The 15,491-nt window shown below is 40.9% G+C and overlaps 1 protein-coding gene across 3 annotated transcripts in view; it reads right to left on the bottom strand.

Annotated features, from left to right (window-relative positions):
- Positions 1 to 1,428: 1,428 nt before the first annotated feature.
- Positions 1,429 to 15,491, bottom strand: part of tet1 (tet methylcytosine dioxygenase 1) — a 33,602-nt gene continuing 19,539 nt past the window's right edge. For all 3 annotated transcript variants that reach the window (XM_081616257.1, XM_081616259.1, XM_081616258.1), the window contains exons 2-11: positions 10,655 to 12,848; positions 10,058 to 10,148; positions 8,284 to 8,377; positions 7,903 to 8,111; positions 7,653 to 7,803; positions 7,257 to 7,346; positions 6,912 to 7,049; positions 6,037 to 6,213; positions 5,610 to 5,754; positions 1,429 to 5,521 (exon numbers count right to left, since the gene is read on the bottom strand). In XM_081616257.1, coding sequence (XP_081472383.1) covers positions 4,497 to 5,521; positions 5,610 to 5,754; positions 6,037 to 6,213; positions 6,912 to 7,049; positions 7,257 to 7,346; positions 7,653 to 7,803; positions 7,903 to 8,111; positions 8,284 to 8,377; positions 10,058 to 10,148; positions 10,655 to 12,848 — 4,314 coding nt within the window. In that variant the 3' untranslated portion in view covers positions 1,429 to 4,496. The remainder of the gene's footprint in view (positions 5,522 to 5,609; positions 5,755 to 6,036; positions 6,214 to 6,911; positions 7,050 to 7,256; positions 7,347 to 7,652; positions 7,804 to 7,902; positions 8,112 to 8,283; positions 8,378 to 10,057; positions 10,149 to 10,654; positions 12,849 to 15,491) is intronic.

Genomic DNA, 15,491 nt, shown 5'->3' on the forward strand with positions numbered 1-15,491 from the left:
TGACCGAACGAAAGGATATAATCAAGCTTCGCATAGTTTTATTTTTTACTAATAATAATAATAATAATAATAATAATAATAATAATAATAATAATAATAATAATAATAATAATAATAATAATATACAGTGTTCCTTTGGGGGAGAGCGACTAACGTGAGCCAAAAGACTGTTTAGATTAGTAATCGTGAAAAATAAGTGAATAAGTGATAAAGTATATAATACTTGGTAACGAAAAAGTCTCTCCATAGTGTTATGAACACAAATTTAAATTTAATTCTGCTGATACGCAAACCTAAAATACAACATTTATCTTTTTCACAATTTTGAAACAAAAATGTGACTAAATGACATACAATCTGGTAAATATAACTTGAAATGTAAATATAAATTGGTTATTATTTCAGTTACCACCGTTGATCACAAATCTACAATAGATGACACAATTCGAAACCTCTCTTACCTTGTGTATAGGTAGCTTTATGTCATGGATCTGTCTGAACTTGACTAAAAGCTCTTCACTGTAATGCAAAACTACTTTGAACCAGATGAACTTGGAGCCTGGTGCCTAGAGCTCAGTTCCCTCCTTGGTTATTACTCTTAAGAGGCAGCTTTGTCACATGTGGTTTAGTAAATTATCATTCTTTCCACCAGGACTAAAGTTGACAAAAAGTCACGAGGAACTGTCATTATACACATGATAAAACATTTTGTGTACATCACCTGACTTATGATCCTTCTTAAGTTTCAGCTGTAGTGCCTACAATTGAAAACAATTTAATTGATAAGTATTTTACTTATCTCAAGAAAGGATTGGTAATTTGTTCATTTTTTAGAATTCATTAAAAAATTTAAATGATCCTGCTCCAGTGTATATAAGAGACCTTTTAGAAATCTAAGTCTGAGACCATCTGTTGGTTTCATCTTAAGATCAGAGGAGACAGATTTAGTAAAATATTGTCCCCAGGCCGACATAACCACTGACAGGAACGCTTTGCATCCCCATCTTCATAGCATGATTGAGTTGAATCTTTCAAAAGATGCAGGGGTAGCGATGACCACCCCATACATTTTCTGGATTATTTATCCTTGTGGTCATTGCTTCACAACATGAAGCAGTGTGTTGTGACGTTGCCTTATACTACGTCTGCAAATGTGCATCCCTGTAATATGTATTAAATCAACTTGAAGCCTGTGGCTTCATGTGAACTTTAGACAATGACCTTACTGTAAGTAAAATTTCTCAAATAGTCTGTAACTTAGCAAATAAAAATTAATTTTTTTCTTCCTAACTGGATAGATGACTAAATATCAAAAATAAACAGCATGTAAAGTTGTGGTTAAAACTGTATTTCAACACACTGGAACTTATCAGTGAGCCATGTGTTGTTGAAGCTGGAGTGAAAAACTGAAACAAAAACAAATCATGATGAGGTCCAAAATATAAATATGACTTTATTTCACAATCCTGAAAGAGATCAGCCATCCGTAAAAGGAATGCTAAATTTAGTCTCTTCTCAAGTCTAAACTGGATATACTTTTAGCAACATACAGTAATTCAGTTTTAAAATAAGCAAGATCACCCATTGTCTAAAACACCTTTAACAGTACAGTAAAAACAATGTGGTTCACATACATATTTACAGTCTGTCTAAATGCTGGTGCTCGTTACAAAAATGTTTCATGTGGACAGAAAATGTCCGTTCAAAAGAAATAATTAAAAAAAAAAATACAATTTTCATTTTATTGTGTGATGTTTAAAATTCAGTGGATTCCAAACAGTTTTACATTCATTTATTTATTTATTTTTTGCATGTAGGTTCAGATTTTTTTTAAGAGCTGCTGGAGAAATCTTTAAAATGTGGAAGACATTTAAACTGTAAATGAAAAACTGCACCAGTATGCACCTTCAACTTGCACTTGAAAAACGTATTAATGCTTCCGACTGTTGTCCCCCGTCTGCCAATGTTTGACAAAGGAAATGATACAGACAATGTCTGAACACATTCGACAAGGACGGGTTCTAGAAAAAGCACCGTTATACAGTTTAGAACCAGTTTAAGTCAGTGTCTGCACTTTGACATCTTGTCTTTTAGCACCAAAACCGAGTTTAAGCAGGCGACCAAATGTTTCAGATAAAAACGTAATGTCATCTGTCTTAGTGTGAATATGAGTGAAGGGTTGTACTAAAGTTGCAATCATCTTAGTTCCTAAAAATAAAGAGCGTCTCTTTAATGGGTACAAAAAAATTCCCAGGAGCTACTCCCAGCCCTTTTACTGAGACCCTGTAAAAAGATATATGTAAACAAAGGTCTTCACAAGAGCTGGGCACTTGAAAAAACATCTTAAGAAATTGTTTGAGTGCGACATGGTGTTCAAGTGGTTTTACAACAAGAGGGTGTTGTGTTGACATCTGACACATTTATAGCTTCTTGTAAGATAGCACCATTAAAATATACAGTTAGATTTTGAAGTCCTATAATCACACTTGTTCCCTATGAAAGACGCCTCTTCCAAGAGTGGAATACCAGAGCCGGCCCAAGGCATGAGCAATTGAAGATATGAGAGGAATTGATACAAAACAGAAGTACAATGCAGCCGTCCATTTTCACTGCTTTTAGCATTTTATAGTAACAATCTGAAAGGTTAGTACAGTTCTTAACTAGTGAGGGAGAGTTCATCTCTTTTCAAAGATTCTGATCTTTTGGGTCGGCTCCCTCACTGCTCCCAAATATGTCTCCAAGTATAACGCAGAGTCTTCTGTCTTGGTCTAATTTGTGTAATTATGAATATTTTGCCAAAAGTAAGGATAACCTCTCACTGATAAACTTAGCAAACCTCACAATCGGTCAATCGGGTCTGCTACATTGTCTGTTTAAATTATTTTTTCTCTTCTTACAGTAGGATCTGTAAGAGCATCAGTAACTGCTGCACGTGTCAAAATATCACTCAATCCGATGTGCACTGTTTAACAGCTCAAGTGCTCTAATTAATATAACTGTTGTGGTGAAGCGGGCTTTTTGGTAGTGGTTAAATTGTACTTTCAGAGAAGGATTTGTTCGGATTCGATCTGCATGTAATTCAAGAAGTATTATCAAAAACACAGTGATAAATTTTCTTAAAACTTTTTGTCATAACCGGAATAAATGCAACAAAACACTGTGATAAAATATTACGTCCACATCACCAATCAAGCTAAAACTGATCTAATTTCATTGACCAGCTAACTTCTGTGTCCATGTTTAATTGTAGCTCTAGATACTCTATTTTTAAAACAAAAGTGAATGTTGTAAGAAAGAAATACGAGAAAATAATCTATGTAAAGAGATACGCTATACAAAAGTGGTCAACCACATTTAATGTAGTGTGAGAATGAAATCTAGCAAACTTACTGAAATTCTTGATAAGCTAACATTAGTTTAAATGTTAGCTCAACCTGCTGCTATAAAGGATGCACATTCATTGGCCAGAAGCTAGGTCTTAGCTAACATGCTATTACATATTATAGCATAATATGCTATAATATTGCTAGCTAACAATAGTAACAAAGGGACATTAGCGGAGCTGTGGTGACAGCTACAAGGGTCCCCACATCTAACTAACTATTCAGGACCTCACACAGCCTTGGACCGGCTCTGGTGGAACTGAGAACCTACTCTCGATAGTTTCTCATGATTCATTACTTTGGTGAGAGCAGAATTTCATTAAATATATGTGTACTCAAACTGAATAAAAAGTTAATTATTGCAGAAATACTGTTAAACAAAACATGGTTAATTTTTAACTGTCAAATTTACTGTATAGTATCTCTGTCAGCACACACAATTCAGGCTTATGCCCTGTTTTTCAAGTTAAGTTAAGGGAAAGTGCTTTTTAATATGCCATTTATAGCTGTGAATTAAAGGAATAAAATATCTAAATGAAGAAAAAAGTACTTTTTAAAAAAAAACCACCAACAGAAGACGGAGGCAGTGAAAGGAAAACGCATAATGCTACATGTGACAACCTGTAGTAAATAAAATTATGTGAAGTAACAAAATTGCTAAACCAAGGTTACAGGGGGTTACAGTGAGAATGGCACCAAAGTACACTCCTACTGTACAATATAAAGCAGGGTATCATAGACATCTTGCAGTAAACAGGCTTATATCAGAAATTAAATAGAAATTGTTATGATCAACATAAATAATCACATCTTTTTTTTTGTTCTAAATCATGTGTATAAAACCAGTTTAAAAACATCTTGCTTCAAAGCACCATCTCTTTACATTAAAAACCAGCACCGAAACTCACAGTTGAAAAGCCAACAAACTTTGTTCCTTCCCGTCACCAAAGATGGCAGACTCTAAGAAGGACAAAGTTAGCAGACAATAGAAAAGTACAATAAAAAAGAAAAAAAACAAAAAACGATGACGATGAGAGTAGCCGTTTGAAGGTGAATGAGGTAAGGCAGAACCACGGTGTAGGAGTTTCGAGTGAGTCAGTTGAAACATGCCGACTAAGACCAGCGATTGTAAGGGCCCGTCACATGTGTAAGTGCATAAGGAGACACGGTGATAACGCCGCCTGTCGGTGCAGTGAAAGCCTGCCGTGTCGGGACATTCATTACCCTTCTTGCCTCTGCTGTCTCCTTATCCTCGTCTTCCCCTCCCTCCCCATCCCCTGATGTTTTTCTGTTCTTCCCCGCACCGCCGCTTCCCTCCATCCTCAGTCTCTCCACCTCCTCCTCCCGCTCCCGCTCCCGCTTGGCCATCTTGGCGTCCCACATCGCCATCCCGTGGCCTGGCTCGTTCAGGGCTTTGTGCTGGTAGAAGACCAAGGAGATGCGAGTTGGGTGGCGGCGGTTCGGCTTGAGGATGGGGGTGGTGGCGTGGAGCTCGCGGCGCGCGCACTCAATCAGGATTGAGCCGTGTGACGGCGCCACAGCAACGCCACCAATGTCCTCGTCCAGGAAGTTGTGCTCGCTGTCGGACCACACCTCTTCCTGCTTCGCATGTTGCGGTTCTTCGAGCGGCGGCGTTTGTAAGGGGAGAGACTGGCCTGGAGGGAGGTCGTGACCCCTGACCTCTCCTGCAACACTTTCTGCAGCCCGAAGAAGTCCATTGAGCCTGCCGAAGAGGCCCTCAGAGGTAGGTCTGGCAGAGAAAGAGGAGGGGGACAGTCTGTGCAGAGCGGAGCAGTGCATCTCGCTGGGCTCAGCTTTAAAGGGAAAGTCGTTGTTGAGGTTCTGTGGAGGTATACGTTCTAGTAAAGCACCCTGCTCACCAGAAGCTGGAGTTAAACCACTCATAGTGGCACCAGCAGTATGGTAGCCGACAGCTACGCCGTTATGCTTAAACTGAAGGTTTGATACGCTGTGGTGGCTGGAGGGAAGGACCTCCCGCTGCGAAGCGATCCCCGCCACCGGAGAAGAGCAGCTACTGACGCTGTGGCTGTAAGCAACGGCTTGATTTCTCTCCGGTGTGGCTCTGCCAACACTGGTGGGTCTCGGTGGTCCATAAGCGCTGTAGAAGCCTTGAGGCTCTTTTTGGGGAAAACAAACGGCATGTTTTTTCATTGTAATTTTCTTATAAAAGCGAAAACGTTTGGATAATTAGATGTGCCGTACTACCTTTATTGGGGGTTTCAGATTTGACTTTCCCAGGAGTGAGAGAAGACATGCCGAGCTTCTTCTCCATCTTCTCTGCCTGCGCCTTCAGACGAGCTTCCTGTCTTATCTTACGAGCAGATTTCACAGGCTCAGCCAGCAGACGCACCTGAAAACAAATGGACCCAATAAATACAAAAAACCCCAAAAAACATTTAGACATAAATTTTCACAGTCAATTTGATGATATTTTAAACTCATCAGTTAAATCTTTTTTTTTTTTTTTTAAAGCAGAAACGCGAGACACCTGCAAGGTTTTAATATCTGCATTATGGAAGACTTCTGCCTTTCATAGGCCCTACACTGACAATATTATTGTTGCTGAAATATGCTATACAAATGAACTTTTTCTCCCCCTAAACGTTTGAGCAGAGCTTCACTGACCACTTACCTCTCTGGGAAAGGAGGAGAGAACATGCAAAGCTCCACTCCGGATCTTGGCCCACTGGCCTTCAACCTGACCAAACTCGTCTTTGTCAGAGATCTTGTACAGTGGGAGCACATGAAGCTGTTCATCCTCAGGTATATTTCGCACCGCACGGTTATCTTCCTTTGTTAAAGTGCAAACCTGAAAAAGCACACCAAGCAGAGGTCAAGAGTTTCATTCCTTTCTGAAAAATATGACACTGGTTGTCTTCTTCTAAGGCGTGAAATGATTGGTGTCAACTTGCATTACAGGACACCAGCTACTGTAAAAAAGCGAGACCTTTTTTTTCCTAGTAATTTTTTGAAAAAATACAGACCAGTGACACAATGAAAATTGGTTGTGATCCACTTATATAAAAGTACATTCATGTTTTTTGAATGCCTCAAACAAGATTCAAATCTAGATCCATTTGCGAATCAGAGGCAATATTTACAGACATTCCCTTTCCGATATGGTTGAGATTTGAGCAGAAGAATTAGCAAATATTTCAGTCTCTACATGTCCAAAGCTGATGGAGACATTAGCCAAAAAGAAAAACTTGCTATCCAAAGCTGCTTCCAGGAAGTAGTGATTCAGGGGCACTTGAAAAAAATCCATGCCTCCCTTTTCAGATTTTTATTTGTTGAGAAAAACCGGAACCATGAGTCATTCTACTTCCACTTTACAGATAGTAGTTTACGTTGATCTATTACAAAAAATTATCAACAAAACACAATAAAGTTTGTGGTTTGAATTAGTCAAAAATTGAAAAAGTCCAAGAGATGTTAATACTCTTGTAAAGCACAGCCGGCACTGCCCAAGAGTAACCAGCCTGGCAGCAGTTCTGACTGAGTGCTTACCACGGTGCTGCCGTTGTTCATGTTGCTGGTGTCTTTGTGAGCGTGAGCGCAGAAATCTACGCAAGCTGTGACCCCTGAAAAAGGACGACCCTCCATCCTGCCCAGCCGGCAAGCGTCCCCTGCAGCCTCGCACTCCACCTGTAAAAAGCAGGAGGAAAATAAGACATTTGAAAAGTGCTATGTGAAAAAAACACAGGCAAATTACAAGGTTGCATGTTAACATTCCCTAGTCCACTGATGATGGTTCAGAAGACATTAAATGAATAGATAAAAGTAACAGAGTCGGCAAAAGTTTCAAAACGACCCCAATTGTAGCTATTATTCTGCAGTTTGAATGTTTCATACCTGGTTCTGGAATGCCACAGGAGCCAGTTTTTTGTAGAGTGGAGCGAGATCAGTGGCCAAACTCTGAAGGTTGCTCTCAATCTTTGCCTCCTAAAAATAACAAATTTAGGATTTGTTTCTTTGGTTGCTGAAAAATGACTTTTGTTTGATGCCTTCTTTTTATGTCTTCTAACGTAATACTCAACACTGGCCACTAGGGGGCAAAATGCTGGGAGACATTTCTGTACATTTATAGTAAATTAAACAGTGAGGTGCATTTTATTATATTGTAAAACAAATCAAACATACACCGATGACACAGACAACACATTATGACATCAAACAGGGGAGTGACGGTTTCTAGCAGTATTTTAGGAGTTATAATCGACTGAAAAACCGATGAAAACATCCTCTAACCTCCTCCCGGAGGTCTCCAAGCAGACGAAACTTGCGAGGCACTTTGCTGCGGGCAAACTTGCAGCCATTGAAGTACATGCTCCAGGAACAGCCAAAGGAGAACGAGGCTCCGCAGGTGTCCGGGTTCAAACCCTGGCATGCACATGTGCGACTGCAGGGACAGAAAGGTTTGATCAGAGATGGAACAGAAACGGTCGGGATTAAGCAGCTGAACAGAAAAAGAGCGGATTAAAAAAAAAAAGCAACACACTCTTCGTTGAGGGCGCAACGGCGACTGGTGGGGGAGCCATATTTAAAGAGGGTCTCTGTGAGGTCTTGGTAAAGGTGGTCCGCCACCGTTCGAGGGATTCCCTCCCACGCCAGGATGAGGATCACCAACACAGCCGTGTCGCAGTAGTGGCCCGGTCTTTGTCGGACCAAGCACAGCAACTTCTCCTCTTCGCTCCCACGTCGGATCACCTGGTGGGTGGACCGGGATGTGACAAGTCAGATGGCAAGCAGAGACCGAACATACGCACACAAAATCATAGTTCAGAAGGAACAAGCCGTTTTCCTTAAACACACAACTGGCTTCAACATGTAATCAAGGTGAGAAAATGATGAGATTATGAGCATTACAGCAATCACACACCCATTTAGCTATGGGACACCCCTGGGAGCTCTTGCCCTCTTTCCCAGTGTAAACAACAACTTCCACCCTCACTGCGTTTCCTTTGGCACCATACCTGTGAGCAGAAAAACAAACATGTCATCCTCTGCATGTAACGCAATAACACAGTATAATCCTGTAATCCATATCCAGATGTCACTAATTCTATTTAAATATATTTTTTCATAAACATAATTTCTAGAGCTTTTCTTTTTCCAATTCTAGGTATTTCTGACAAAATAAGATTTATCTAAAGTCTTTCTATCCAGAGGCTCCACGATGCTAAAGTTGACTTCTAATTTGGAAGTGTAGTAAATTAATATTTCACAGTTGTCTTGGTATCTAGAACAACTGAGATCAGCTCTGTCTCTATTTCTGTTAATCAATAACATTTGAAATCAGATGTAAATTATTCAAAAATAATTCCAGATTTTTGAAGTACAGTTGCTGGCCGCTTATTTTTAAGAGTCTGTAAAGAATATTTGTTTCAAACTCTTTTTTTTGGCATTGAAAACAAACAGTTTATGAACCACATATTTCTGTCTAAACACCTAGTAAACAACTTGCAACAAAGATTTTAAGCAATTTAGAGGCCAAGAAAGGCAGTGACATGCGATGCGCCTATTTTTTTATTTTTGAATGAATATTAATTGGTCAAGTTTTCAAAATGCTGCTGTTGTATTACTGGTCTGACGTGGCAAATCAAAGAAAACAAACACAACTTTATAATTGCAAAAAATACTGTATTTTTAAGAAGGTTTCAATGTTTATCTTTTTGAAAATAGGATATGGAATAATATTCAATATGCTTTGACTGAAGTCATTAGCTTAAACGTAATTACCATATCCATTATTATGATCATTAGTAGCAGTAATATTGGTAATATAATATCCCAATATTAACAGATTTAAAATCTGTCCTTTATTAGTCAGGAAGTTAGTCGGCAGACTGAACCCACAATCCACGCTTGTAATTTTAGTGCTAACAGTAACCTCACTTAGCATAATGCAAATAGTCAACTACTTGCAGAGAAGTAGTCATGTTATTTCCTTTTTGAAGTAAGGAAAATCATAAAACAAGACAGAAATCCTTTTTTGTGCAGTTAAAAAAAATTCAAAAACCAGCAACACTCAGTGCTCTTCAGAGGTAAATATATCCCTGATGATCATCTGAGTCTTTAATACCAGAGATAATTGATTTGGTTTTAATGGTAATTTCATTTTAAAACAGTATAATCAACTAAGAAATGTAATTACGGTTATATTAAAACCAGTAACCTTTTCATTCCTAGCACCTGGCTTCGCATAGTTTCCATTTGTCGCCACAGTAGCTCTCGTCTGGGGGTCAGACCACATTAACCACACTTCATTAAACTGATACTTGTTACATTAGTTTACACATCCTCTCCCTGCATCCTGACTCTATCGGCTACTATAAATTCTCTCAACCTACTAATTATTTATTATTGTTCCAGTAAGAACATGCTGTAACTTGGACAGAGATGGAGCCAGGGACCTTTGAAACAAGCTGTCATCTAAGCTTATGGCCCCCTGGTCTCAGCTTTACGGTTTCCTGTTTCAGCACGCTGTGTGTTTCTGTGTTTTTGTGCACATGTGTTGTAGCGTGACACTTAGGGCAAGTGTTAAAATACCTTAACCAAACTTCCTTCTTACTCAGAGTAGTTGTAACACAGCCGTTTACTTCTTGTGACCGGGAGGTTCTCAAAGTCTGTTTCATCAAAGCAATTCAATGTACCTGTTTTCCATCATTTCCCTTACGGCGGCAACGTTGGGTCCTGCCCCAAGGTGAGTGTAGTAAGGGCCTTCCTCCTTTTCAATAACTTGGTCTGTGAAAAAACAGACACCTTATGTGGATCCAAACATGGCAGAGAAACACAGTATTAATATGGACGAAGTGTAAATTGCAAAGTTATTCATGCCCCTTGAACTACAGTAATATTGTTTATAAAAGTGCAATCACAAAGCAACTGATTGGAAGAAATATTTAGTAGGACACTCTGCTTGCCAAATATATTTGGCCTGCTGATTGGTCTTTAAATGCCTTTGTTTTCCACGTCAAATGGACATTTTTAGTGGCTGAAATGCTTAACCTCACAGAGAATAGTGAGCAAATTAGAAAGACTGAAAAAGAAAGAGATGAGTCAGGAAATTGTTGATACAGATATTGTTGCCACCTTGAGCATTTATGTTCTCTTATATTCTTAAACCTGTCTTATGTGATATACAGACATTAAGAAAAACGTGAATTTGTTGTACTTCTTTTTCCACAACTTTACTCTTCCTTTAATGAATGTCATTAAGTTGTGACTGATGCGAAGCAGAGCTAACTCACCCACACACTGACAGGAAGGAAGATCTGCCAGTTTTTTGGAAGGTGTACTGAGCAGGTTCTTGATGGGTGTATCCAGGAAACTCATCGGAGACTCCAGAAAGCTGTTGACACCGTTCCTGGTTGGAGTGGACTCTGCAGGGTGAGCCCCGTCAGTCGCTGTGGACAGGACAGTGACGGATCCGGACGTCTCTAGCTTATAGTAGTTCTGTTGGCTTGGAGGAGGGGAGTCAGGAGGCCCTGAGAAGACGTTGCTCAGAACACGGAACCCATTGACGTTGCTAATAAAAGCTGGTTTTGCAGGACTGGTGTTAGAATGAGCGCCGTGCTGCAGCTCGCCGTGCTGCAGCTCGCCGTGCTGCAGCTCGCCGTGCTGCAGCTCGCCAACAGGCGGCGCTACCTGAGATAACATGTGCCTCTCTGTTGGCCCCTCAACAAAACCATTGCATTGATTGTGTGGGAGAGGCAGACCATTAGGAAGCGACCACTGGTGGTTTCCTCCAGCACCAGTGTGGTTCATGGTGAACAGATTGTTGGGATTCTGAGACAGACTTGTATTGTGAATGTTACTTTGATGGATCAGTTGCCTCCTTCCTTCTTGAGCCTCAGCCAAGTATTTCTTCAAATCAATTTGAGCCAACGGCAAAAAGAAATTGTTCTTGGGTTGACGACTCGATTTCCCGTGTGGGAGACCATTCTGGCCTCGGCTCCTCTGAGGCGTCTCCACACCCTGCCCGGTCCTACGACTCGCTCCCTCCTGTAATCCATCACTTTTCCTCTTCCTGGGTTTGGACGGCGTAGTTTTGGTCTTTTTTAAGGGAGGCTTTTTCTGACAGGGGCTTTGCTGGGATTTGTAGTTGTACTTTATAGCTGAAACAGGTGTTCCCTTAGGGGGGCCGTTGTCAGACTGCTGATTGTGCCGCGCCTGGATGATGAAGGCCAGATCCGCCAGCTGAGCTGCCACTTCTTCCTCGTCCCTGTTCCTCCTCATTTTAATGACACACCTTTCCCTATCCTCCACTAACCGCTCATGACCCCTACTGGAGTCCTTATAGCTACACTGTGAATGGATGACATAAGGAGCCTGACCTTGCTCTCTCCCCCTGCAGTTTGTGCGCATTTCTGCAACAGAAGGCTTTGTATCAGAGCTCAGCCTTCTGGAGCACTGGATGACATTCCCCTGCCTGGCCACAGGAGGGCGTATCACTGAAGTCTGGTGTAGCGGTGAGCTGATGACTGAGACTTTGTTGTAGTGGATGGCTGATGCACGTTTAGCTGCTTGCTGTGCAGGATTTGTGTGGAAACCTGGGGAACTAGAGGAAATGGGGTGTTCAGCTTTAATGGGACCTGAGGGACTTTGTGGTATTACCGCCAGTTGAGTCAAGGCCTCGATAGCAATAGCCTGATCAAAACTAAGGTTTCTCCTCTCCGCCAAGGACTGCACACTGGGTAACAGGACAGCTTGAGGAGGTTCACTTTTGATGGGTTGGGGAGTCCTTTGCGAATTAGCAGGAGTGCTTTTCTTCAACTCATCTTTTTCTGTTTTGACAAAGTGAAAATCTGGTGGTTCTGTCTTAATGGAGCACAGAATGGAAGAACGTGTACTGAGAAGTTTCTCTTCTAGTCCCTTCCTCTCTGTGACGGACAGGCAGACAACTGCTGCCAACATCGACAGAGGATCTTCGCACGTATCGTCATCTTGCCTAGTCAGCTGTGTGGTAGTCTGCTCAGTGATCCACAGCCACGGCTCTTCCAGTTTGATCTTCTTTAGTGGAAGTGACACATCATCTGGAGACGCCTTTGGCCCGTTCTCTGAGCCGTCTTTTGGGATTGTGGCAATAATAGTCCTTTGAAGCTCCGATGCCATTGACGTCCTTTTACATGCTGATTTCAGATCAGACTGAGACCCGTTGGTCATATTAGCACCTTTAGGCTTTGTAAGACTCCCTTCAGAAACATTCTGATGAGTCACAGAAGAGCATATGTGGCGGTGAAGTGCAGAATTGGTCAAATCCATCTCTGACTCTCTTTTAATAAGTGCTGGCTGTCCACTATGGTTGGTGAAGGACTGGACAATGACGGGAGATTGAGTGTGAGGTATGTGGCCATCCTCCTCCTCGTCCTCCTCCGCTGCCATGTAGGTATCATCCATCTGTTCCTTGCCTTTGCCATTTACTGAGCCGATTTCAGGAGCCACCTGAGAAGCAGAGGAGAAACATGAAGAAGAAAGCTGACTCAACGATCTCTGGCAGAACACAGTAATTTAGCATGAGTAAAAATACAGTGTGAATTTCAAAGCATCAAATCATATTCCTGTGCTAGATTGGCTCAATCATATCCAGACTTAGAGTCAACTGAAAATCTTTACATAGACTTGAAAACTGATGTTCTTGAAACTCCACAAAATCTCTTGCTTGAGCTCGAACTATTTTGCAAAGAAAAATAGGCCAAAACGTCAGCTTCTAGATACAGATACATTTCAGGTTTTGAGATGAATGAACACTTTTGCGAAGCTGGATATTTAAAAGCATTTGTCCACAGCTGAGGTGAAGATTCAGGTATCCTGCAGTGTGCAGAGAGAGGTACTGACCCAGAGGTAGCCAAGAGCTACTAAGTAAACATTTTAAAATCACCCGCACTTCATGACATCGCTGCTATCTGAGGTTCGCTGAGTTCATGTGTGCAGCATGCATGTACATGTTGTGTTTGATGCTTTACACAGAGGTGTTTCCTTGAGCATGTCATAAAAATGTGCAAATTTACGCAGCCATTCACACAGACTATGTCAACCCATGTGCATACAGTCATGTGAGTGGTGCAGTGCAGCTTTTCACATCATTCAAGACTATTGACGACAAAAAGTGTAACAATACTCCAAAGGTCCAAAGTACCAATGCACATTGATTGCCCACTGAAAGCCTAGGCAAACACACACTCAGCGTAATCTGTGACTACATGCAAACAATCATTTCCCCATTTTATAGTGTCTGTGGAGGTTTTGTGTTGTTCTAGATGCTATGTTAGGAACAAGGCAGACATATTTTTATTATAAAATTGTGGACTAAATATTGTTGAGAGTTCTGTACAAATATAAACATATTCTTGTTTTTCATCCTCTTGACTCAGCCCTGAAAATGTGACATGGCTTGAAACAGCATAGACCTTTATATAAGACTCAGATCTGCATCCCTCAGCAAGGGAAGTATGACCAAACATGCAGGAGGAAACAAAACTTTTTGAAAAGCACCAATAATGTGCTAAAACTAAGCTGCAGATAGAATTTATAACTAGAGGTTACAGTGCAATATCATAACCTGTGTCATACACAGTTTTGTAAGCCCCATGTTCAGGCTAATGAACTAGCTGGACAGCAGGGGTGCGCGGGTTATGTTCTTCATCACTTTTTTACCTGGCATAAACTCTCATTAACCTCCACGGTCACTGATTTAGAACTGTTTGGAGAGGGAGATATGCACACCAGCCTTACAGCCTCTCAATACAAACCAGACGCCTTTGAACTAACAGAACAAATAGGAAACACATGCGCTGACCACATAATTATGTTTTTTATCAACATTTTTCCATCTGGGTCAAGTTGACTCTGATGCTCTATTACAACAGTGGGGCGCTTTTACTGTATTGCAGCGAATCCAAAAAGAAGTCAAAGAGATTTTTAGCTATATATCAACACTATCATCTGAACAAAAAGCTGGCCTGCTGTAAGCAACTCAGAAATGTCCTGTTTGTGATGTACACAGTGTGTTTTGTTTTACGGAAGCATGTGGTGTACAAAGAATTAAGCCTTGTGATGTCTCACATGTGATTACTTCAGGGTCGCCATGCGTTCAGATGAATATTTACTGTAAAAGCTTATGTTCACTCTCCATGGGCTTGAATGCAATATTAATGTTAGACATTTAAAGATGAATTTGAATTGGTGGAGTTCACTTATTAAACCACATGCTGTCCTGGGGCGAAGAGACCTTCAGGCATAGAGCCCAAACTTTCATTAGAATCGAGGTTAGGGCTTTGGAAGTCCGTTCCAGAAGTCGATCTGGTCTTTTTAAAACATGCTTGGATCGATGTTTCGGAGTATTTTTTTTCTTCTTGGAACACCAGCGTCTGTTTAAGTTTTAACATGACCCAAACGTCCCCCTCAGATATCAGGAAATTGGTTTGGATGATGAGAAACCACTAAGGATCCAATCTGTCATAAACTGGAAACTGCTTGAACACTGTTGTTGCCGTCTACAGTGTTACGAAGGTTGCTGACCAAAAGATTTTTCACTCTGCTCCAAAACGGACACATTTAAGTGCAGATGAAGTTTCGGTGTTGTCTGTGTCTTACAACAAGTCGTATATAAACAGACCAAGAAATAAAATTGTGGCTATGTGTAACTTTAATTGGTCTGCAACACATTGAAATGCACAGTACGTTCTGACACCTTTCTTTCAGAAACAGCATTAACCTTTATTGCAGTTTTAGCTGTAGCAGCTTGTCTGGCGGAGCGGGCCAGCTTTTACGCCCCCAGTGCATCAGTGAGTCTTGGCTGCCAATTCATCACAATTCCTTCCTTGGAAAACATTCAGACAGATACTGACCATGGCTGACTGGGAAAACACCCAACAAGAGCTGCAGATTTAGAGATGCTCTGACCCAATCATTGGCTCCATCACATTTTGGCCCCTGCCAAACTCACCCAACTCCTTATGTTTGGCCATTTGTTATTGTTTTTAACATGAACTCTAAAGGCAAATGTTTACTTGTTGTCTCATATGGTCATATAATTATCTCCTCATGATGAAGGATCATTGGGAATGTTTACTTTACCTGTCAGTG

The sequence above is a fragment of the Poecilia reticulata genome, chromosome 15, assembly GCF_904066995.2.
Source record: "Poecilia reticulata chromosome 15, P_reticulata-male-v2, whole genome shotgun sequence".
Lineage (NCBI taxonomy): Eukaryota > Metazoa > Chordata > Actinopteri > Cyprinodontiformes > Poeciliidae > Poecilia > Poecilia reticulata.